At 46.4% G+C, this 26,160-nt stretch overlaps 1 protein-coding gene across 1 annotated transcript in view; it reads left to right on the top strand.

Moving 5' to 3' along the window:
* The window catches only part of LOXHD1 (lipoxygenase homology PLAT domains 1), a 250,714-nt gene that overhangs the window by 190,592 nt on the left and 33,962 nt on the right, over positions 1–26,160 (top strand). Inside the window, exons 35-37 of the mRNA XM_063128805.1 lie at positions 16,399–16,584; positions 18,032–18,159; positions 21,946–22,063. Coding sequence (XP_062984875.1) covers positions 16,399–16,584; positions 18,032–18,159; positions 21,946–22,063 — 432 coding nt within the window. The remainder of the gene's footprint in view (positions 1–16,398; positions 16,585–18,031; positions 18,160–21,945; positions 22,064–26,160) is intronic.

Consider the following 26,160-nt stretch of genomic DNA (forward strand, 5'->3'; position numbering starts at 1 on the left):
TTATTCCGTGTCCTGCACTCTGGGAGGATCGAGAAGAGATCCTGGCCCTCCTCTGTGTGACAACCTTTTAAGTATTTGAAGAGTGCTATCATGTCTCCCCTCAATCTTCTCTTCTCCAGGCTAAACATGCCCAGTTCTTTCAGTCTCTCTTCATAGGGCTTTGTTTCTAGACCTCTGATCATCCTGGTTGCCCTCTTCTGAACACGCTCCAGCTTGTCTGCATCCTTCTTGAATTGTGGAGCCCAGAACTGGACACAATACTCTAGATGAGGCCTAACCAGGGCCGAATAGAGAGGAACCAGTACCTCACGTGATTTGGAAGCTATACTTCTATTAATGCAGCCCAAAATAGCATTTGCCTTTCTTGCAGCCATATCACACTGTTGGCTCATATTCAGCTTGTGATCTACAACAATTCCAAGATCTTTCTCATTTGTAGTATTGCTGAGCCAGGTGTCCCCCATCTTGTAACTGTGCATTTGGTTTCTATTCCCTAAATGTAGAACTTGGCATTTATCCCTATTAAATTTCATTCTGTTGTTTTCAGCCCAGCACTCCAGCCTATCAAGATCACTTTGAAGTTTGTTTCTGTCTTCCAGGGTATTAGCTATCCCACCCAATTTGGTGTCATCTGCAAATTTGATCAGCGTTCCCTGCACCTCCTCATCCAAATCATTAATAAAAATGTTGAAGAGCACTGGGCCCAGGACTGATCCCTGCGGCACCCCACTCGTTGCCTCTCCCCAGTTTGAGAAGGTTCCATTGATAAGTACTCTTTGAGTCCGATTCTGTAGCCAGCTGTGGATCCACCTAATAGTTGTTCCATCTAGCCCACTTTTAGCTAGTTTGTTAATCAGAATGTCATGTGGTACTTTGTCAAAAGCTTTGCTGAAGTCAAGATATATGACATCCACAGCATTCCCACAGTCCACAAGGGAGGTTATCCTATCAAAAAATGAGATCAAATTAGTCTGACAGGATTTGTTCCTGACAAATCCATGTTGGCTTCTAGTAATCACTGCATTGATTTCAAGGTGTTTACAGATTGACTTCTTTATAATCTGCTCCAGAATTTTCCCAGGGATGGATGTCAGACTGACTGGTCTGTAGTTCCCAGGTTCCTCCTTTTTGCCCTTTTTGAAGATAGGGACAACATTAGCCCTCCTCCAGTCATCCGGCACCTCACCCGTCTTCCATGATTTTGCAAAGATAATAGATAGTAGAGTTAGAAGGAACCTACAAGGCCATTGAGTCCAATCCCCTGCTTTTCTCTTCTCCCAGGCAGATAACAGCTTTTAACAGCATATGCTGAGTTTTTCAACTGACCCCAGAATAGTTGTTTTTAAATGGATATTTTCTGTTTTTGTTTGTATGTTATGCTTTCTACGGTTTTAAATTTTGTATATTTCTTTTTAATGTTCACTGTTTTAAACTTTTGTAATCCACCCAGAGAGCTTCGGCTATGGGGTGATATATAAATGTAATAAATAATAATGATAATGATAATGATAATGATAATGATAATGATAATGATGATAATAATAATAATAATAATAATATAAATAAATAATGAGAAGCCTGCCAGGAAAAAAAAAGATTTGGCACCACAAACGTAGTTGAATTCACAGGGATTCACAGGCCATTCAAAAGCTAAGCACTCAAAGCCCATTACCTGGATGGATAGATCTATTAGTTTCAGTTTCCCTCACATTCAATTCCGCCCCCCCAGTCTCATGTTATTTCTGCCCTGGTTCTGAAGGAACGTGCACATTTTGGTAATTCCTAATCAAAACTTACTGAATGAAATCCTTGCCCGTTCTTACTTTAAACCCACGCTTGTCGAAAAAGAGGGGAAAGAAATGGGAGCGTCTCACGTCTCAAGAGTAAATCTCAAGTGCACATTATGCTGAATGCATTACACCCTTGGCCCACAGTCCAACATCGTCTGCTGTGATAGGCAGGGGCCTGCTTCTGATAGGTTAGAGCTGGGGCTACCAACGTGACGTCCATGGGCACCTGAGGACACCTCTCTGGGCCCCCTGCCTTCCCTGGTCTTTATTTTATTTCTTAAGGTTTTTTTTAATAAAAATTAAACTGGGAGACTGGCATGTGCTGATGGCCACTGGTTTTGAAAGGGGATTAGACAAATGAATGGAGACGTGGTTGAGTGGGGAGGCAGGGCTGTATCCCAGTGGTAGAGCACATGCCTTGCACGAAGGAAGTCCCAGATTCAATCCCCAGAAAGTCCAGATAGGGCTGGAAAATCCCCGGCCTGCAACCCTGGAGAGCTATTGCTGCCAGCCAGTGTTGACAATACTGGTCTAGATGGGCCAGGGGTCTGACTCAATATAAGGCAGGTTCCTGTGTTTGTAGATTCCAAGGAGCAGGAGCAGGAGGCGGGGGAGGAGGAGGAGTCTATCAATCACTACCGATCAAACCTCCATGTTCAGAGGCAATCTACCATTCTGTACTGGCTACTAAAGGAAGCAACAGAGGGAAAGGACCTGCATGCTGGGCTTGGGAACTTCCAGGAGGCATGTGGTTGGCCAGTGTGGGAAACAAGACATTGTTATAGATGGATCTTTGGCCTGATCCAGCAGGGGTGTGGGTGTGGGTGTGTGTAAGTAAGAAGTTCTTAAATAGACATGCCCTTAGAACAACGTGTTACTCTACTCTTCCTGATGGTTTTGCATGGCTTGCACGGTCCCTCAGAAGCTACATGAAGCTACTTTTCCCAGTGCCAGCTGACTCCCCCACACCCACATCCCCACTGTTATCTCCAATCTCAGATTGAAAATAACCAAGTGGATTCCTGCAGGGGGCAGGGTTTGGACACCAAGCCGTGCCCCTGGAAGAATTCAAGGAGGCCCCACAGGATGAAAGGAGAACCTTCATGAAAGTGTGTTTCATTCAGAACCAGCCAGTAATCCAAAGATAATATCCAGGGTGCTGAACCTATTATGGGAATACAGTTCAGCACCTTGGATAGATCCTTTGCTGTTCAGCATTTTACAGATAAAACAAAACATAAAACAAAAAACCGTAAGTGCTGTGAAAGTAATAATAGAAGACTTCACAAAGTGTTGATCTCTAACAGGGATTGGATTGCATAAACAGCCTGCAGCGGAGAAGGACGTCTTGCATCGTTTTCTAGCTTGTCATGGAAATGGTTCTCATAGCTTGCCAGACTTTGGGAGACCTCTCATAGGAGAGCGTAAATCATGGCTCATAAGCAATGTGCACTGATAGCGATCCCAGTGTAGGAGCCCCTTATGTACAGGAAGGTCTGAGAGGCACAATTTATATTGACATTTGCTCGGCTCAGCTCTGAAGAAATCCACTCTGTCATTTGCCTCCATATTATCTGCATTATGAGCCTCGTGTGGCGCAGAGCAGTAAAGCAGCAGTTTCTGCAGCTGAAACTCTCCCCACGGCCTGAGTTCGATCCCAGCGGAAGCTGGTTTCAGGCAGCCAGCTCGGATTGACTCAGCCTTCCATCCTCCCGAGGTCGGTAAAATGAGTACCCAGTTTGCTGGGGGGAAGGTAATAACAGCCGGGGAAGGCAACGGCAAACCACCCCGCTATAAGGCCTGCCAAGAAAACGTCAGCGAAAGCTGGCATCCCTCCAAGAGTCAGTAATGACTCAGTGCTTGCACGAGAGGTTCCTTTCTTTTCCTATGCCCTCTGCTTCTCTCTCCCTTGCCCTGCCATTCCTCCTAACTAACCACAAACTGGAAGACAACTCTTGCTGGATTGGAAGAAAGGTTCATCTAAGCAACTTGGTGCGTCACCAGATGTGTTGGACTACAACTGTTACTGGCACCAGCCACTATGGTCAATGGTAAGGTTTATGGGAGCTGTAACCCAAAACATCTGGAAGGCACCAAATTGCCTAATCTGTCGAATGTTCTAATTCCTACAGTGGCCCATCCAGATGTTTCTGAGAAACTCACAAACAGGAGATGATGGTGATAGTACCTTATGGCAACTGTTCCCCACCTGGACCCCTCCAGATGTGTCGGGAATTGTGGTCCAACACATCTGGAGAGCACTGTGTTGTGGAAAGCTGCCTTTGGAGGGTGGAATCTTTGAGTGGGACTCCTCTGTGCAAATGCTGAAGCAGAGGCTTGGGCAGGAAGGCCTCCACGCCCTTTGATTCCACTCCTGTGCTTTGTCCCAGCACCTGATATGGAAGGTATGGCTATCTCAGCAATGCTACAAACAAGAAGGATCTTGGAATTGTGGTAGGTCACAAGCTGAATATGAGCCAACAGTGGGATGTGGCTGCAAAAAAAAGCAAATGCTATTTTGGGCTGCATTAATAGAAGTATAAGAGCCTCGTGTGGCGCAGAGTGGTAAGCGGCATTTACTGCAGCCGAAACTCTCCCCACGGCCTGAGTTCGATCCCAGCGGAAGCTGGTTCTCAGGCAGCCGGCTCAGGTCGATTCAGCCTTCCATCTTCCTGAGGTCGGTAAAATGAGGACCCAGCTAGCTGGGGGAAAGGTAACTGCGACTGGGAAAGCAATGGCAAACTACCCCGCTACAAAGTCTGCCAAGAAAACGTCAGCGAAAGCAGGCGTCCCTCTAGGAGTCAGCAATGACTCAAGTGCTTGCACGAGAGGTTCCTTTCCCTTTCCTTAATAGAAGTATAGCTTCCAAATTGCGTGAGGTACTGGTTCCCCTCCATTCTGCCCTGGCTAGGTCTCTTCTTGAGTATTGTGTCCAGTTCTGAGCACCACACTTCAAGAAGGATGCAGACAAGCTGGAGCGTGTTCAGAGCAGAGCAACCAGGATGATTAGGGAAACAAAGCCCTATGAAGAGAGACTGAAAGAACTGGGCCTGTTTAGCCTGGAAAAGAGGAGTGTCATTACTAGGCATGCAGCTCTCTTCAAATACTTAAAATGTGGTCTCACAGAGGAGGGCCAGGATCTCTTCTTGATCCTCCCAGAGTACAGGACACAGAATCATGGGCTCAAGTTACAGGAAGCCAGATTCCGGCTGGACATCAGGAAAAACTTCCTGACTGTTAGAGCAGTATGACAATGGAGCCAATGACCTAGGGAGGTTGTGGGCTCTCCCACACTAGAGGCCTTCAAGAGGCAGCTGGACAACCATCTGTCAGGGATGCTTTAGGGTGGATTCCTGCATTGAGCGGGGGGTTGGACTCAATTACCTTATAGGCCCCTTCCGACTCTACTATTCTATTATTTTTTAATTATTTATTTATTGCATTTTTATACTCCCAACAGCTGAAGCTCCCTGGGTGGTTCACAAAAACTAAAACCATTCAGAGTATGATTCTATGATCAATGGACTCTAATGGCTATATATTACCTTCAGAATTGGTGGCAGGATGCCTCTATCTACCAGTTGTGGGGGAGCATGAGCTGGTTGGTGCTGCTCTGCTCATGTCCTGCTTGTGGGCTTCTCATTGGGACCTCTGGTTGGTCACTGTTATGAGCAGATATATTTTGAAGTGCACAGGGCAAGCCTTGTATTAGGGTGACCAAATGGAAAAGGAGGACAGGGCTCCTGTATGTTTAACAGTTGTATTGAAAAGGGAATTTTAGCAGGTGTAATTTCTAGGCATACAGCACTTGATGAAATTCCCCCTTCCTACAGTTAAAGCTGCAGGAGCCCTGCCCTCTTTTGTATCTGGTCACATTAGGCAGAGCCTTTTCTATGCAACTGTTAAAGCTTCAGGAGCCCTGCCCTGTTTTGTATCTGGTCACATTAGGCAGAGCCTTTTCTATGCAACTGTTAAATCTGCAGGAGCCCTGCCCTCTTTTGTATCTGGTCACGTTAGGCAGAGCCTTTTCTGTGCAACTGTTAAAGCTGCAGGAGCCCTGCCCTGTTTTGTATCTGGTCACATTAGGCAGAGCCTTTTCTATGCAACTGTTAAAGCTGCAGGAGCCCTGCCCTCTTTTGTATCTGGTCATGTTAGGCAGAGCCTTTTCTATGCAACTGTTAAAGCTGCAGGAGCCCTGCCCTCTTTTGTATCTGGTCACGTTAGGCAGAGCCTTTTCTATGCAACTGTTAAAGCTGCAGGAGCCCTGCCCTCTTTTGTATCTGGTCACGTTAAGCAGAGCCTTTTCTATGCAACTGTTAAAGACACAGGAGCCCTGTCCTCCTTTTCATATGGCCACCCTACTTGTATAAAACTCCAGAAACCAAAGGGAGAATTGAAGAAGATTACTACTGACGGGGGTCAGGGGATTCCTTTGTTGTCCTGCATTCATTCCTTATTTTCCCTGTCTGTAACAGGACAAATTATGCCCCAAAAGATATATGTGTATTTTAAATGTGCTATCTATTTGGAATATCTATTGGTAATATCTATTTGGATAGCCTGGATGTATTATTATTATTATTATTATTATTATTATTATTATTATTATTATTATTATTATTATTATTCCACAGTAAATAACGCCCTGCCTCATTCTTCACTGGCTTCTTGACAGAGCTCTTATCGCCTCCCCTTTTGTCTGACCAATGTGTCCTTTCGAGCGTACCCTGACCCTGAGCTTTTCACGTCCCCCCTTCGTCCTCGGGGCTCTGCGTCTTCTCTCACTATGCTCCATCTGCCATTCTGGCCGGCATGGTCTTTTGGCTAATCCAAATCCAAAGCTTTTCCCTTTGACAAATCCATCGCGTCTCATTATCATAACCTTGCAGCATCTGCGCCAGCTGGAATTTGCCAAACCTTCCTGAGAGAACAGGGGGAGATGTAGACGGGATTGCTTTCAGCATGCTGCGAGAGCCTGGACGTGTGAGATAAATTATGTGCCAGGGTGCAGGGATGAATGGGCATAAATAATTGCCCATTCATAAACTTGGGTTGGAAATAGATTCAGTTCCTACCTACTGGAGGCGTGAAATTTCCGAACAGATTAGACCCATCTTGGTTGGAAGAGATTTGGATCAAACTTATCAAGGCAGTATTTATTATTATTATTATTATTATTATTATTATTATTATTATTATTATTATTATTATTCTGAAGTCTATAGTGATTGGCCAAGTTAGAATCCCCCCTCCATGTGTTAGGAACATAGGAAGCTGCCATATTCTGCATCACAGCACTGGTCTATCTAGCCCAGTATTGTCAACACTGGCTGGCAGTGGCTTTCCATGGTTCTAACTCTACCTGGAGATGCCAGGGATCACACCTGGAGACCTTCTGTAAGCAAAGCAGGTGCTCTACCATTGAGTGATGGCCTTTTCCATTTCCTCTTTATATACCATCCTTCTCTAAGCTGGTACGCTCCCGATGTGTTGGACTCCAACTCCCTCCATCCCCAGCCAACGTGATGATGGGTTTTGTAGTCCAATACATCTGGTGGGTGCCAGATTGGGGGAAAGGCTCTTTTATACCGCAAACAGATGTACCTGGCAGATGCATGGAAATCCTCCATAGGCAGCTCCCTATGGAGGTAAACTTCTCAATAACGCTATAATGCTGCCAGTTCTTTTACTGGCTCAGCTCCTGTGCTTTTAGGAGGAGCTTGATGCACAGAAAGTTAGGGGGGGTGATGCTTTCCCCATGACTTAACTTCATGACAGGAAGAGCCACATTTCTGGGTGTCAAGCTGCTATGAATAGCACAGGACCAACTTAAGATGTTTTGCTGCCTGAAGCAAAGGACCAGATGGTCCCCCCCTTCCATTCCAGGTACAGAACCCCACTGGACCGACACTTGAACCTTACTTCAACACTGGCGACAGGACAGAGTCCGCCATCATGTTTGAGGGAAGCAGGCTAATTTAGGGGCTGTAGGATAGGCTGTGAGGCACACACAGCTTTCTTCTCCTAAGAGAGCAGAATGGCTGGGAGACTACCACTGCTGCCTCCTACCATCTGCTACCCGGAACGGTTGCCTCACTGCCTAATGATAGGACCGGCCCTGCAAATGCTTAAGAGTGAAGCCAATAAAGAAAGTACTGATACCCATTTATAAACATTGGAAGTTGCCTTATACTAAGGCCTTTGCTAGACCTACCTGAAAGTCCGGTGGTGAGGAGGGGAGAGCCCACGATGCAACTATCGTGGGTTCTCGAGGTAGTCTACACCTCAGGCGCGACGAGGTCAAGAAAGGACCCCGTCGCGTCCGCCATTTTGTTTACTCTCTTAAAGGGCCGCTTGCACACAAGCGCACCAGCAGAAAGGTAAATGTTTGTTTTGTTTTTTTAAAAAAAGAGGTTTCCCCACTCCCCCCACCCTGCCCCCGATCTCCCCCCAGCTCCAATCTCCCCCTGGCTCCAATCTCCCCCTGGCTCCGATCTCCCCCCCCCCCCGGGTCTGATCTCCCCCCCCCCCCGGCTCCGATCTCCCCCTGGCTCCGATCTCCCCCCGGCTCTGATCCCCCCATCTCCGATCTCCCGCCCTGCCCCGATGGGCCCAGCTTCTCCTGGCTTCTCATGAGTAATCAGCTGAAGCTGGGAGAAGCTGCGGAACGGGCTACACACTTGCAGTCTCAGGCTGAGCCCGAGACTGCGGGAAATACCAGGCTACAAGTGGAGCCAGTTACCCCGGGGCAAGGGAAGGTTGACCCCTGCCAGACCCCAGGATCCCCAGTGCATCATTTGGATGCACAGGGGTAAGCCCGGGCGTCAGCCCGGGCTAAACCCTCGTCTGGCAAAGGCCTTAGTCAGACTACGGGTCATTCTAGCCCAGTAGAGCTTCTGCTTTTGCTGGTATTTATTTATTTATTTATTTATTACATTTTCATACCGCCCAATAGCCGAAGCTCTCTGGGCGGTTCACAAAAATTAAAACCACAATAAAACAACCAACAGGTTAAAAACACAATTTCGAAATACAGTATAAAAAGCGCAACCAGGATAAAACCACGCAGCAAAATTGATATAAGATTGAAATACAGAGTTAAAACAGTAAAATTTAAATTTAAGTTAAAATTAAGTGTTAAAATACTGAGTGAATAAAAAGGTCTTCAGCTGGTGATGAAAGCAATACAGTGTAGGTGCCAGGCGGACCTCTCTGGGGAGCTCGTTCCACAACCGGGGTGCCATAGCGGAGAAAGCCCTCCTCCTAGTAGCCACCTGCCTCACTTCCTTTGGCAGGGGCTCACGGAGAAGGGCCCCTGTAGATGATCTTAAGGTCTGGGTAGGTACATACGGGAGGAGGCGTTCCTTCAGATAACCTGGCCCCAAACCGTTTAGGGCTTTAAATGTCAATACCAGCACTTTGAATTGGGCCCGGACTTGGACTGGCAGCCAATGAAGCTGGAAAAGGACTGGCGTAATGTGATCTCGCCGGCCAGTCCCTGTTAATAACCTTGCTGCCCTATTTTGTACCAGCTGAAGCTTCCGGACCGTTTTCAAAGGCAGCCCCACGTATAACGCATTGCAGTAATCCAAGCGAGAGGTTATCAGAGCATGGATCACTGTAGCTAGGCTATCTCTGTCCAGATAAGGGCGCAGCTGGTATATCAACCTAAGCTGATAAAAGGTGCTCTTTGCCACTGAGTTCACCTGTGCCTCAAGTGACAGTTCTGGATCCAAGAGCACCCCCAAACTACGGACCTGATCCTTTAGGGGGAGTGCAACCCCGTCCAGGACAGGGCAAACATCACCTCGCCGGACAGATGAACCACCCGCTAACAGTACCTCCGTCTTGTCTGGATTGAGTCTCTCAATCCAGAGAAATGCAGCTCTCCAAGGTCTAAGGCAGAGAAATGTGTCTCCCAATTCCTGCTACCACCTGGTCCTTTTACTTGGAGGTGCCAGCAACTGGACCTGGGTCCTTCTGCATGCAAACCAGGTGTCCTACCACTGAGTTAGAGTTTTGGACATCAGCTTCCATCAGTCTCTGCAAGCATGGCGAATGGCCGGGAATGTTGGGAGTTGTAGTCCAAAACATCTGGAAGGTGCCAGCTTGGGTAAGGCTGATCTGAAGACTTGACACCAGGAATGGCAGAGGTCATGGGGAAGGTAGCCTTCCAGATGTTCTTGGACTATGTAATTCTTTACACCTGGCATGAGGATTGTATGGCCCTCCAGATGTTGTTGGCTATGCTGGCTGAGGCTGTTGGGAGTTGCGGTCCAAGAACGACTAGAGGGCCACAGCTTCCCCACACTTGCTCTGCAATGAGTTCAGACAGGGATTTCCCCCAACTCTATTTTAGATGCCAAGAATTGAACCTGGGGCCTTCTGTGTGCAAACCAGGTGCTGTACCACTGACCTAGGAGTCCCTCCACAAAGGGAGCCCACCAGCCTTCCAAGCAGAGACTTCCGGAGACTAATATGTAGATCAGGACACTGTTAGTTAAACATGTGATTGCACACTTCATCAAAATTTGTGCTGCTCACGGATTGTGTACAAAAATATGTACATTAGGGGACATTGCATACAAAAATGCATATAATAAGGAACGTGTATTACAAAAATGCATATAATCGGAACTTTTTGTACAAAACTGCGCGTAATTGGAACATTTTGTATGGGAACGTTTACATTAGTTCAGGCTGCATCTAAAAATGTGTGCATTGGTGAAAAATGCATACAAAAATGCATACATTCAGAAAGATTGCCTATACATTATATATGTTAGGGGAAAATGGCATGCATAAATAAATGTTTTAAAAGAAAACACATATGCAGACTGATGTGGAAATTGGACTAAGCAAACTTATGAATGCATGTAAAGCTAATATGGATGAGAGTCATAGGCCATAGCTAGACCTAAGGTTTATCCCTGGATGGTCCAGGTGTCAAACCTGTTTATCTAGGTGACTCACAGGGGATCCAGTGCTTAGGCAGGGGTGAACCCTGGATGATGCCAGGATAAACCTTAGGTCTAGCTGTGGCCTAAAACTGACATGGGCGAGACGTAGACTGAAACTGACATGGGCGAGACATAGACTGAAACTGACATGGGCGAGACATAGACTGAAACTGACATGGGCGAGACATAGACTGAAACTGACATGGGCGAGACATAGACTGAAACTGACATGGGCGAGACATAGACTGAAACTGACATGGGCGAGACAGACTGAAACTGACAGTGACCAGAAATAGACTTCTTTAGCCCAGACACTCTGCTGAACATAGGAGGGGCTTAAGGTGGGGAGGGGGACGTTCAGCACAAAGATCTGAAGGGGAGGGGGGTTCTAAGCCCATTCCTGATCACAGGGAGGCTTCTAAGCACACTCTTAGAACTCGTTGGAAATTTGCATTAAACATCCACAAGACTGAAATGGAGCTGGTGTACAGGAGGATGTTTGGGGAGGGGCTTCTGTGCAGGCTCCCTTCCCCCACTGCTACTAGTCGTGATGGCGATATATTGCCTCCAGCGTCTGCCTCTGAATGCTCTTGTGAGCCTGTGCATGCTATTGCACTGGTGTACTGCTTGTGGGCTTCCCTTGGGGCATCTGGTTGAGCATTTTGGGAACAGAATGTGGACTTGAGAGGACTCTGGTCTGATCCAGCTTCAGGGCTCTTACATTTTTACGTCTGTTTCTATCACCCCTGAATCCTGTATTATCATCATCATCATCATCATCATCATCATCATCATCATCTTTATTTCTTACCCGCCTCTCCATTTTGATTGAGGCAGGGAACAACAGTAAACATAAAATACATAAAACTGAATTAAAACAGAATATACATTGTTAAAACATCCCAAAAACATCCTAAAAACATCTTAAAATTCCACTGGATAGGCCTGCCGGAAGAGATAGTCTTGATAGATTTCTTGAATGCTAATAGACTCTTAAGTTGACGTGTCTCCTCCAGCAGGCCATTCAACAGTCTGGGAGCAGCAGAAGAGAAGGTCCTCTGGGTAATACCCATCCACCTAACTTTGACTGACTGAAGTAGATTCTTCCCAGAAGACCTGAGTGTGCAGGGTGGATTGTATGGGAGAAGGCGATCCCGCAGGTAGCCTGGACCCAAACCATGTAGGGCTTTAAAGGTGATAACCAAGACTTTATACTTCGCCCGGAAACTAATCGGCAGCCAGTGAAGAGACCTAGCATGAAAGAGCAGTTGCCTTCAAGGATGTCTTGGGGAGGCTAGGCAAAAGGAAACCAGGGACAGCACCAATGGGATCCACCAAATACTACTTCCTTTATCCCCGTCACACAAACGTGAGCATCAACGCATCTCATAGTAGATCGCTGAGTTTCACAGGCAATTAGCTCTAATTTTCTCCAGCTGTATAGGTATTAGCAGGGTAATAATATACCTAATGAGAAGGATGACTGAAATGGTTAGATAAAGTGATCAAGTGTGTCGTGGGGAGTGGGGAAGTGTTGCGAGCTGGCAAGAGGTTTTCAAGAGATCTGTCAGTTCAGACAGAGCAGTTTACTGTAAAAAAGAAGAAGTTATTAAGATATTGAGACTGGACTGCGAAATCATTTCTTTGTTTGAAACAGGGAAGGTTTTTTCTGCACCTCTGCGAATGATGTACAACTCTTGCTTTGAACATGATGAACTGTCAGCCCTTCCAGTGTTTTCGTGAACAGATTGTTCATTAGGCTGATTGACTGGGAGAGGCTTCCTTGAAGTGATTGGGATACATAATTATGCTGATAAGAATGTGCCTAAGATTAATCTCTTAAGTAATTTAGCAGTGACACACGCCAGGACTCTGGGAGGGAAGTCTAAACTGTTAGCACTTTGTCAGGCGGTTCAGCTGGCGCTGTGCGGCTGAGAGGATTCCTGCCTCTTGAAGCTAAGCAGGGTCGCACCAGTTCAGGGAGCGGTTGAGAAACCCTGCTGAGCTACAGAAAGATGTTCTTCACTCAGCCGCTCCTGAAATATGGGGCTGGCTGGTGCAGCCGAACCGAAACTGCTCACAGGCTTCTTCTTCTTTTTTTTTTACAAACATTTTCAACTGTGAAATATTTTTTCAGGTGTTTGTCTTCATTGAACGCTTTCCTTTTTCATTTGTTTTGGTGCTCACTTCTTTTCGATGCTTACCTTTTCATTCACATTGTTTGCCCTTCTTCTCAGTTAAAAGTGATTTCGTTGATGGAGGCGATTTCATCTCATAGCCAAATATGACTGGGTAGCATCGTGACATCATGCTACAATTCCCTATGTGATCCCTGATTGGGTGGGAGCATGATAGCGAGTAATTTTGGAAGAATTGCCATCCAGTGCCTACATTCTCCATTGCCCTCAGGAACACTCTCACATAAGCAAATCTGACTGGCTGGGCAGCATCGTGATGCCATGCTACAATTCCCTATGTGATCCCTGATTGGGTGGGAGCATGATAGCGAGTAATTGCCCCTAAAATGGCTGCCATGGTGTGCTTGCCCATTCCTAAAATGGCTGCCATGGTATGCTTGCCCATTCATAAAATGGCTGCCATAGCGGGCTTGCCCATTCCTAAAATGGCTGCCATGGTGCGCTTGCCCATTCCTAAAGTGGCTGCCATGGTGGGCATGTCTGGTGAAAATATGCTCATTTCCCAGATAGCAAACTGGTGAGACAAAAAGTTAAGTAGCTTGCCCAAAAGTATGAGTATAAGACCATGGTGTGAAAGTCTGACCTCCGAAACATCAAAACACTCTTAGGAAACTCAAAGAAAGATGGTACTGGAGGGCAGCCCCCAGGTTAAGAAAGCATTTTTTAAAATGAAAAAAATATATCTTAAGAAATAAAATAAAAATATGAAGGGGCTGGGAGGCTAGTGGGAGCCATGTGAGGTGTCTGCAGGCAAATTGGGGCCCATGGGCACCGCATTGGAGACCTAAGTTTTTAGGTTGATCAACATTTCATTTCATTGAACCCATTTCTCTACTGCCTAATAACCAAAGTTCTGTGGATATATTCATTCATTCATTTACAAAATTTGGATACTGCTCCATATCTGAAATACATCCCAGGGAAGTAAAACAGTAAAATATAAAAAGATTAAAACATCATTCAAATTATACTTTTTTAAAAGCAGAATGACAGTTTAAGCAGTGCCTGGTCAGTTCAGGAATGCTTCCTAGAAAAGAGCTATTTTCAAGAGGCACTGGAAGCAACACAGTGTTGCTGCCTGTCTGACCTCCAGGGCCAGGGTGTTCCACCACGTTGAAGGCTCTTCCCCAAGGAGACATCAGTCAGGCCATAGGTCCACGTCAAACCACCAGGAGCATGCCCTCTGATGATCTCAGTGACTGAGCAGGTTGGTAAGGGAGAAGGCACTCTCACAAGTAGCAAATTGGCTGCCAGGGCAGTTCCCTCAGCAAAGGAGTTGCAGGCTGAGAAGAAGCAGCCCCCAGCAACAGCCGAGCTGCTGCATTTTACACCAGTTCCAGCTTCCGGGGCAGCCTCACATAGATCACATTGTAGTAATTGTAGTGGAATCACTCGGTTTGACTCCACGATTCCCTGGCCAGAGAAGCGGGGTCTGACTCAGCCAGCCCAGACTCCCGCCCCTTTACTGCCACTTGTTAACCCTTTGTAGTCTAGGTTCTCAAGGAAACACGCCACACTCCAGAAATAGGGACCAAACACTTTTATTCTTCACACTACACACTCTCATAAGGGTCCACACATTAAGGTAAACACGTAAGAGGTTTGGGGGGGGGACGCAGACAAAGGAATGACACACTTAGAACAGCAGGGACTAATACCTTATCCTCATCCTTTACATGCTCAAGCCTAATAGAATTCACATTCACTCCCCCACTTTTACCACCCACCAGTCGTAACTCCGGCAAGGTCCCTTGCCCAATTGTACCCAAACCTAGACTAAAACAAAACAAACACTTAATTCTGCGACTCAACCCCTTTGTTGCTCATTCTGACTTGGCTTCACGCCACTCGAATTAGGACTCCTTCCCTCAGCGGCCGTGTGGAGCCTCCGCCATCCAGCCGGCCTGGCCTGGATGCTCTGACTCACCACACACATGCTGGACTCCTGACACCCACAGGAAAGAGACCGGACCCTTAGGTGCCTAAGCCTTTTATCCCTTTCTGGGACCCGCTTGTCACCAGACCCACCCTGACCAATAGCAACCCCATAGCAACCCACACCTCTCCCAAAGGGAGGGGAAATGCTCCCAGACATTGCACAGCTGCAACTTGTTACTTTTCCCCCAGTACCAGCCCGGGGAGGCGTTATCAGATGCCAGGTGCTTCTCGCCCAGCGCGGCCTTGGCATTTCGCTTGCTAGTCCCTTTTCAGACACAAAGAAACCCCTCTTCCTCTCCCTGGGATGAAGCAAAAGATGTTCCCTTAAAGGGACCATGGACCCAGCCCACGACAGGGATCCAGCCTTGAGGTTACTAGCGCCTGTACTACTGTGGCCAAGCTATCCCTGTCCAGCAGAGGCCATCATTGGCAAACCAGCTGTCATGATTCCAAGCCCTCCTGCTGATGCGAGACAATAAATTATTATTATTATTATTATTATTATTATTATTATTATTATCGAAGCTTTATTCAACAAATAAACATCTCTTCACACATGAAGGGAGTGTAAATGCTAGGAGCGATTCCTGAAGCTTAATTTGGCTAACAAAGCTAGGCAGTTGCCTTCAACTCAAACAGGACTGTTTCCTACAGTCCAACAGGCACTTTAGCTTAGGGACGGTCTTTAGGGAAGAACCTCTTGCAAGCCACTATCCTAACAGACCGCCTCCCACCTCGTCTCAACTCTGCCCACTTGATCCTGTGGTGGACTCTGCGATCCGTCAACTCCGTGTTCCCTCTCCCTCAGACAGAAGCTGAGTTCTCAGGAGGAAGGGATGGTCTCTGAGCCATCTGCATTCTCTCTGATAAGCTCATAGGAAGATTCATCCTTGACTCCTGGAGAATCTCCTCTCCTGTTTCCTCTATTAGCTGGTAAATCCCTTCTTCTTCTTCTTCTTCTTCTTCTTCTTCTTCTTCTTCTTCTTCTTCTTCTTCTTCTTCTTCTTCTTCTTCTTCTTCTTCTTCTCCTCCTCCTCCTCCTCCTCCTCCTCCTCCTCCTCCTCCTCCTCCTTTGCTTCTTCTGATTCTTCTGATTCTGATTCTGATTCTGAGTCCAATTGACCCCCAAGCTCTTTCCCCACACTGGGGAGAACAAATCTGATCCTGACACCAGCTGAAACTGGTAAAAGGCATTCTGAGCCACCACAGGCACTTTGACCTCCAGTGACAGTGATGGATCTAGGCGTACCCCCAAACTACAGACCTAATCTTTTAGAAGGAGAGCAACCCCATCCAGAACAGGCAGTGAGCCTATCTCCAAGACTCAAGAATCACTCACCTACAGGGCTTCCATCTTGCCACTTTTCATTCTGGCCTTCATCCAGCCCATTACTGAGTTTAGGCATTGATCTAGAACTTGCAGATCCTCTCCTGATTTACAAGTTGGGTGGGAGGATGTTAAAATTACAATAACAGGCATTTTTCTATGACTGGACCTCCCCCTCTCCCCAGGTGGGTCATGACGGGGCCACACCAGAAAGTTCGTGGCTCTTGGGTGAAGTCTCCATCATTGTGCCCACCAAAGGCGTCATGTACACCTTTGTCTGCAAATGCTGGCTGGCCAGAGACATGGGTGATGGACTTACCTCGCGCGTCTTCAACATCCTGGATGCCGACTGCGTCAACATTGGACTGAAGGTTAGTTCTATCGAGGCGCCTTGGAACTCCTCCTGCTTAGGGATGTCTTAGAATTCCTTTTTTGCTCACAAAACACGTGAGCATGCCCTACTGAAGCCGATAAGCTGGCGAGAGCACATGTCCACCGAAAAGGTCCACAAATTGCCGGACGCGCGCTTGCGTTCGGTTTGTGAAACTTTCCCCAGTTCGATTTTGCGCAGATTTCCCAAATTTGCGCACGTGTCCTTTGCAGCTTTAGTCTGCGGAGGACAGTTGTGCAAATTAGGAAAGGTGGGGGACTGGCACAGATTTTGTGTCTGATCACTGCTCGATTTGCACAATTTTCCCGTTCGCGCAGAGGGAGCAACGATTGCAAACGTGGATGGGAGTCGGGAGTGAGGCAAGACGACGTTCAGAGAATCCTAGCGATCTCAAGCATCACTCATTCGCCCGTCCCTACTTTCACTGTTAGCATTTGGAGCAAACATGTCCGTCTGTCCCCTGCCTTAAAACATTTTATTATTATTATGCAGACCAGGGGTGGGCAGCTTCTTTTCGTCTGACGGCCAGATTCCATTTTGGAGAAGCTTTCAGGGGCTGCTTTCCAGTGTGGGCGGGGCCAAAGGCAAAGATGGGCAGAGCCAAAATACCAGCGTATTTTATCTTAAAGCATTTACTGACAGTAAGTAAGACCTAGGGGAGAGGCATTCTGACCTCTCAGAATGAAGAAGAAACTGCACAAAAACTGGGAAACCAAGCCCTTGCTTCTTGGAAGCATCTGAACTCAGAGGCTTCCGAGAATCCTATGCCCTGCCAGGCTGAAGCCACCAGGGTGTGAGGAGTGGTGGAGATGACCTTTGCATCCTCACCCTCTGTCTTTGGCCATTTTTGCTAAACAGACTTTTCAGCCCATCCAGCAATGTCACTTCGGAGGGAGAGGGAAGGAGGCTGGAGGAGGTTCAGGTTCTCTCGTATCCTAGCTTGTCTGGTCTCCCCTTCTCCCCACCCACAGGAATACCCCCTTTTCCTCCTCTGCCAAGGTTGATTTTCCAACTTCAGAGGGCAGCAGGTGTGGTTCTTCTGTGCTGGTTGCAAGGGGGCAGGGCAGGGGGGTGGATCTTTGGCTGCCCCTTCCAAGGCCAGAGAAGCATAGGATTGTTCTCTTATTTGTTTGTAGATTTATTTATTTATCTCAGAGGTCACTGGATGGTCCCATGCATTGGTGGATCATTGTTCAAAGTATGCCCTTGAGGAAGGATTTCCAAAATGTGAGGAGCCTTCAAATAAATCCTCTTTCAGCATCTGGAGTTCCTCCTCCTCCTCCTCTTTTTCCTGCTTATGGTGTCATCCCATGCTTGTTGTCGCTTTCTAAAAAACAACAACAACACACAATACCAAGAATGCAAGGGGAAGTCTGTGGGCAAAATCAATGAATCAATCAATCACGGAGTACTTCAATTCCCCCCAGATTCTCTACAACGTGACTGTTGTGACTGGAGATATCTCATATGCCGGTACCGATGCTGGTATCTTTATTACCCTCTTTGGATCCGACGGGTGCTCAGAAGAGATGCAGCTGGAAAAAAACGGAGACAGGTAGCTGTTACTTCACCCATTCTGTTGTTTCAATGGCAGAAAACATCACAGCATATTCAATTCTCTGGAAGTCCATGGGTCTCTATGGGAATAGGTGGGTTGGGACTTGGGGACAAAACAGACATTACTTTCAACATGTGTCTAGTTACGCCTTCTCCTTCTCCACATTCTCCTCCTTTGTGTGGTTTTTTTTTTTTTGTCTTCATTTTTACTCTAGAGTAGGTGTAAGGCCTCCAGTTCAGGTCAGGACTTTAGTTAGGGAGGGGAGGAGGGCATTGATTTATATTTATTTATTTATTTATTTATTACATTTTTATACCGCCCAATAGCCGAAGCTCTCTGGGCTCTTCACAAAAATTAAAACCATAATAAAACAACCAACAGGTTAAAAACACAAATACAAAATACAGTCTAAAAAGCACAACCAGGATAAAACCACGCAACAAAAATGGATATAAGATTAAAATACAGAGTTAGAACGGTAAAATTTAAATTTAAGTTAAAATTAAGTGTTAAAATACTGGGAGAATAAAAAAGGTCTTCAGCTGGCAACGAAAGGAGTACAGTGTAGGCGCCAGGCGGACCTCTCTGGATCAGGCCCCTGGACCTACTCTAGAGTAAAAATGAAAGCAGAGACAGCTGCAGACACCCATTTAAAGCAATGGCTGTTTTGGTCCTTAGACCCAGGGAAATCCTGGCTTTAGATCCTGCCTTAGCGTGTGGCTTCTTGCGTGGCTTTGAACATGATCTCTCAATCCCAGATATTCTGATCTGAAAGCAGCAAAACAATGACCAGGGAACACAGAAATCTGCCTTATACCACAGCAGCATATTATGCCAAGTAGTAAGTGCCAAGGAGGTTCGCTTGGCACCTACATTATGTGCTTTTAGACGCCAGGTGAAGACCTTTTTATTCTCCCAGCATTTTAACAGTCTATAAATAAATTTTAACTCGGTGTTTTAAATATGTCATTTTGCATTGCTGCTGTTTTTATCTGGCTGAGCTTTTACATTGTATTTTATAGTATGGTTTTATACTGTTGTTTTATACCTTGAATGTTTTTAATTTTTGTGAACCGCTCCGGCTATTGGGCGGTATAGAAATGTAATTAATAAATAAATAAATAAATAAATAAATAAATAAATTGCTCCAGCTAGCCCAGTATCACCCGCTCTGACTGGTAGCAACTTTCCAGGCACTCAGGCAAAGAGATGTTGTTCCCATTACCTGGTTCCTGATATTTTTATAAGTAGAGACACCAGGGATAGAACCTGGGACATTTCTGCAACTAATCTAAAGCCATGTGCTCTGCCACTGAGCTTCACACTTCCTCCCCAACAGGCCGGTCCAACTTGTGAGCTGTCCAGATGAGCACAGCCCAGCAGCCATGCCTATGTACTGCCAGATGCTTGAAAATCCCCTGTTATTATAGTCCTAGGCAGGCAGGAGGAACCTGATGATCAAACCCTCTGATGGGCTGCCATATCTGGCTGCTAGATGGCAATTCTTAAACAAACTGAAATTCTGCGGTCAGTACTTAAATCCTGTACCCTTTCTGGAGTTGCACCTCCGTGGAACTGCCTAGACATCACCTAGGGATATTGCCGCGTGAGAATCATTGAGACTTGGAGAGAAGGGTGACTATAAATCTCTCCTTCCTTTAAGTAACAATACAAGGTGATCTATGTCTTGGGGAGAACCGTCTTTTTAACTGTCCCAGATAATAAGGCAATTTAATTTACATTACATTAGCTGCAAAATAGCTCCCGGCAACACCAATATTGATAAGTGGTTGTGAGAACTAGACTGCCCAATGAAATCTGCTTGAGGGATGAGTCCATATCCCAAGGAAGGCACTGTGCCAAGCCATTCATCTGCGCTGTTTCTCCCCCTTTTCTCTTATTAGTCTTTGATTCAGATTTATGCTCTTGTGTGCATATAAATTAGAGCTCTCAAAGACCTCGCTCAACATTTAGCTCATCTCTTAAGGCCAGTAGCCTCTGTGTAATTCAATCAGTGCTGTGGAGCAACAGGGTGGGTCCGAATCCAACATGGTTATGAACCTTCAATGTGATCTAAGGGCTGGCTTGCAGGAGCAGTGTGATACCAGATGGTTCAGCCTGAACGGATACAGAGGGAGCTCACGCTGGCGTCTCTGTGGATTGTTGCGCTGGGGGGCTTCCACGTACATGCTGAGGCCACCTTGTTGGGAGTGGCTGGGGCCTTCATGGCCTTCATGGTGACCACGGAACTGTCCCAGTTAGCTTCTGGCCCCACTCAGGAAGGCACACGCTGGGTCTGATAATCTGTGCAGGGTGGGAAGAGGGTGATCTGGAGTTAATGGGACTCACTAGAGTTCCATTGTCATGGACACATCACTACGTGGTGGGAGTTAGACTTGCAGCACTCGGAGCTTCTGCATGGGTGAAGTGCCAATTAAGATCGAGAAACTGATGGATCCGGAGGGTTTTCTAGCAATTTTCGTCACCTCCGCAAGGGATTTTCCTGTCACCTCCGCAGATGATACTGTCAAAGTTCTGGATGATTTCTGGAATGGAGAAATGGTCTGGGTGGTTGAACTGATTGCTCCTGAGCATCCTCTCCCACAATGAGATCCATCACACCTATTTTCCCCCCACCCCCCTGGTCTGTCTCTGTGCCTTTTTACCACCCTTTCATAAGTGCGTCAAGGGCTCCATCACACATGGTCCCTTTTACGTGGGTTTTCGTTTGTATGCTCTTCCACTCCACTCCACTCCACCCCACCCCACCCTTCTTCTTCCTCCTCCTCCAGTTCATTGGTTGTGGTACTCTGACGGGCGTGGAGCACTAAAAAATCCATTCTTTTTAGTGCTCCACACCTAAAAAGCGCTGAAAAGTCCATTCAACTGACAAACAAATCCCAGCGATGACGTGCTGGAGGAGGAGAACCACCCCACCCTCCCCGTCCATCATCAAGACTCCATTAGCACACGCCCCCAACAATGGAAAAAGCGAGAGGAGAAAACAATCCAGACTTTCCCCGCACCAAAATAAAATGCAACAAGGGGGTGGGGAAGGGGTGAGATGAGTGCAGGACAAGGATGGCATCATGTGACTACCGTGCTGCAAAACCACATATCGTGAATGGCGAATGTGCGATAAATCACTGGTGTGATGGAGCTCAAAGTGGGAGGTGGGAATCCACTCCCTCCCAACCCACTGCAGTGTGACCCCAACCAATCCCTCCTCATCTTCTTCAAACATTGACCAACTCAGTCCTTGCGTAGGGGAAGCCATGGGTTTCTTAGTTTGGTACAACCCTCTTGTAGGCCATACGCTTGCCCTGACTTAGCAAACAGTGACCCCAGAATGAAAAAGAACTTTTAATATGGAACTTGGATCCAGCCCTGTGTCAACTGTGTACCAGGATTGGTTGGACCATCTGGGGAAGAAACATGTTTATCTCTTGGCCGAAGTATGTGCTGGGAAGTTGCCAGAGTCAGCTATTGTGGAATTGTATCAGGATGCCATCTGGCCCATGCATCTCACTCATGACAAGCACAATTCGCTAAGCAGAACGCTCAAAAAGAAATGGCCAGCTAGTGCTCCACCGGCCACGATGCCTATTGAAATCTTAGTCATTGCTTTGCTTCTAAACAAATGAATTAGCCTATGCAAATTTGATGGGATCCCGTGCCCTCTTTGCTCCTCCTTTTGGGGTGATGTGAACGTGACCATTCAAATCCCTTCCCTATGTGAAGCGAAGCCATAGAAAAATCTGAGCAAATTTCTCCTTTTTCCAGATTTGAGATCGGCCAAAGGGACACTTTCATGATGGAGATCCCGGACATTGCGCCGTTTCGGAAGATGAGGATACGGAGTGATGGCGAAGGGTGTCGCCCGGATTGGTTTCTGGAACAGGTAGTGCACGGGTTCCTGAAGCCCTCCACTGTTTGTAAGGGGGTCTGTCGATACTTCCGCAGAGTTTCATAGACTGTAGTTAAGTGTGCAATGCTATGCATGTTTGGCTGGCTAGGGAATGCTGGGAATTGTAGGATTTTTCTCTGTCTAAACATGCATAGGATCATCATCATCATCATCCACCTCTCCATCTGGATCGAGGCGGGGAACAACATAGAATACAAAAATATTATAGAATATATAAAACTGATTAAAACATATTAAAACTAAAACTTTATTAAAATAACAGCCAGACATCTTAAAATTTGACCGGGTAGGCCTGCCAGAAGATATCAGTCTTTATTGCTTTTTTATATTCAGAAAGACTATTGAGTTGGCAGATCTCTCCCTGCAGGCCATTCCACAGTCTGGGAGCAGAAGAAGAGAAGGTCCTCTGGGTAACAGTTGTTCATCTGGTTTTTGCTGGCTGAAGTAAATTCTTCCCAGAGGACCTGAGTGGGCGGGGTGGATTGTATGGGAGAAGGCGATCCCCCAGGTAACCTGGACCTAAACCATGTAGGGCTTTAAAGGTAATAGTCAACACTTTATACTTTGCTCAGAAAGTAATTGGCAGCCAGTGTAGTGATTTTAAAGCTGGTGTAATATGGTCACCCCTAGATGTACCGGTGACCAATCTGGCTGCCATTTTTTGCACTAGTTGAAGTTTCCAGACTAGGCACAAAGGTAGCCCTATGTAGAGCGCATTGCAGAAGTCAAGCCTCGAAGTTACCAGTGTGTGCACTACCATCTTTAGGTCTTCCATCTCTAGGAAGGGGTGCAGCTGGCGTATCAGCCGAAGCTGATAGTAGGCACTCCTGGCCGTTGCATCTATCTGAGCTGTCATTTGGAGCAACGGATCCAGGAGCACCTCCAAGCTGCAAATGCAGTCTTTCAGGAGGAGTGTAACCCTATCCAGAACTGGTTGACATACCTCCAAACCCGGGTTGGGACCTTTGACGGTAAGCACTTCCGAGTTGTCTGGATTCAGCTTCAGTTTGTTTTTCCTCATCCAGTCCATTTCTGCCTCCAAGCATTCATCCAGAAGAGACACACTATCCTTAGCTGACGCGGATTGCACTCTTACTTAATTTTGGAGAAGGGTTTGTGGATTATGCAGAATATCAAAGCCTCATCCCCACTGGCCAAGGGAAGTCTTGCTAGGCTTCCTTCAGGCTTCATACATCTCACCAACACTGCCCGCATATTTTCTCTCTGTCACATGGGCCAGAATTAAAAGGATGCTGAAATCTATTAGATACCAAATGCGATGCTTGAAGGAAGCGTACAAAATACTGGCAGTTGTTGTGTGTGCAGAGAGCAGACTGAATATAGTGGTCATCTGAATATAGTGGTATTCTGCCAAGATGTTTTTCAAGCCCAGGTATGACTTTGGGGGAGCACGTCTTAGGGCAGGGGTGTGGAGCGTCCTTCGATCCAAGGTATGGATTCAATTTCACAGAAGGACTCATATTCATTCCAGTGATGGCTGGGACCAAAGGCAAAGGGGGTGTGGCCAAAGGCAAAAAGGGGCGGGACCAAACGAACCGCACAGATACTAGCATGTTTTACCTTCAAGCTCTTTACTGCCAGCAAATTAGACTTAGGGGGAGGCATTTAAACCTTTTAGAATGGGGGAGGGGAACAGTACAAAAGCTAGGAAGCCACCACATGACCAGGAGTTACGGTGAAGGGGGCGGGGCCAGGGGAAGGGTGGGGCCATCTGGAGCCTGGAGGGGCAGTTTTGGCCCCTGGGCCTAAGGTTTCCCACCCATGCCTTAGGGGAGATTTCTACCACAGACATACTGGCTTTGTAGTCAATCTCTCTAACTAGGTAACTGTATTCTGTCAGGGCGCTAGCACTATAGATCTAAAAGCAGAGAAAACTCTGTAACCTCACTTAACCACAGTTCCCAGGATTCTTTGGAGGAAGCTGGGTAAAACTGATACAAGTTTGTAGTGGAAATTTGACATATGTCTTAGAATAGGGGCATAGGGGTGGTAACACCGCAACAACAACACTGTGGGTGTGAAGGATGTGCTTGCTACTGCATGTACAACTGGTCGAATCATTGATAAAGGCACTTTTGAGTCACTGGAATCCTAGCATTCTAGATTTTTACTCAGAAATTTGGGGTTATTAGGTAAGGGTAAGAAATAAGATGGACTGTATAGAAATTTGTTGTTTATTTGTTCAGTCGCTTCCGACTCTTCGTGACTTCATGGACCAGCCCACGCCAGAGCTTTCTGTCAGCTGTCACCACCCCTAGCTCCCCCAAGGTCAAGTCCGTCACCTCCAGAATATCATCCATCCATCTTGCCCTTGGTCGGCCCCTCTTCAATAAATTCACGGTGGAGCCATATCTGGAATGCTGTGCACAGTTTCACTTGAACCCATCTCAGAAAGGATACTGTTTTTAACTTTAGTAAACCACCCAGAGAGCTTTGGCTATGGGGCGGTATATAAATGATAATAATAATAATAATAATAATAATAATAATAATAATAATAATAATAATAATAATATGCTAGAAAGGTGCAGAGAAGAGCAACCATGATGATCTAGGGCTTGGAGCACCTTAGAAAAGTAGACAACTAAACTCGGGACATAACATAAGTTCATAAAATTATGTAGGGAGTAGGTAGAGAGAACTTGCCATCACAACTCACCATCACAATCACCACAATTCTAGAAGTCAAGGATGAAATTGAAATAGATCGGCAGTAGATTCAAGAAAGACAGGAAGTATCTCTTCTCATGACACATAATGGGTTGGATCCAGACTTGGACATGAGTGGTGGGGGCGGTGGGGGAAATGGTTCAGTTTGCATTTTAATTTGCATTTTAATGCAAACTCAAGTCATTTGCACTTCCCAAACGAATATGTGAAGCGAAACATCGTTCCACTTCAATGTTCACGCTTATTTTTTGAATATTGCAATGCAGTTCTCCAGTCAAAACATGCATGTATTCATGAAATAACACACACAAAAATGCTTTTTATTAGGGAAAATTGCTTGCAACGAAAATGCATATATTAGAAGAAATGAGCACAAAAATATGTACGATTTTTGGTGTGGGCATTTTTAAAACGAGGAAACTGATGTGGAAACAGGACAAAACTTGAGGTTGGAAAAATGAGAATCTGAGCAAAACTGAAAGTGACAGATTGATCTATCCCTAGTTTAGAGTAGACCCACTGAAATCAATGAGTCGAAGGGCATCTCTACATTAAGGGAAATCCCATTGTTTACCCGGGGCTGTTGTGCTTCCTGGTTCTTTGGCATGATTGATAGGAGTTGGATTACGTGGGAGGAGAGGGATGACAAGTTGGAAGATCCTGGGGCTCCTTTAAATGACAGACATGGTTGGTTGGATTGAGGGAGCACCTCCCTCCCTCCCTGATATGTGTGCAAAGGAGGGGGGGAGTCTTGTTTTCATCTATTTCCTCGTAGCCCCCATGAAAGCCAGGACTTACTTCTGAGTAAGATTGTGCTATAAGTTTACAATCTTCATCGCACTTACTTCGGAGTAAGTCCCATTGAACACAATGGGACTTGCTTCTGAGTAGACACATGGAGTTCAGATCTGCCTCCCTTTGTTGCAGGGAGGCATTTTGCCCTCTTCTCCCTCCATTTAAAGTCCTTCCGCACCAACTTCCTAGCGCAATGCCAGCTTCACACGATGCCGGTTTCATGCCATTAAGGGTTTATTCCAGCTTTTCTCTGATGTATTTTACTATTGAATAAGGATCGGGGGAAGCCAGGAGAGATGTCCTGGTTGTTTACAGAGTCGTTTAATGAACCCGGAAACTTCTGTGAATGGCCAGAAACGAGTGTGCTATAAATAGCTCATTTAGAGAAGCCCTTACTTTAAGCCATGATTAACATACATCCCCTTGGTTTCAGTGCATGTGAACCCCGGGCTCGCCCCTGTGCGTCCAAATGACGCACAGGGGATCCCAGGCTCAGGCACGGATCAACCCTCCCTTGCCCCGGGGTAACGGGCTCAAGTTGTAGGCTGGTATTTCCCACGGCCTCGGGCTGAGCCTGAGACTGC

Source organism: Elgaria multicarinata, chromosome 6, assembly GCF_023053635.1.
Source record: "Elgaria multicarinata webbii isolate HBS135686 ecotype San Diego chromosome 6, rElgMul1.1.pri, whole genome shotgun sequence".
NCBI lineage: Eukaryota > Metazoa > Chordata > Lepidosauria > Squamata > Anguidae > Elgaria > Elgaria multicarinata.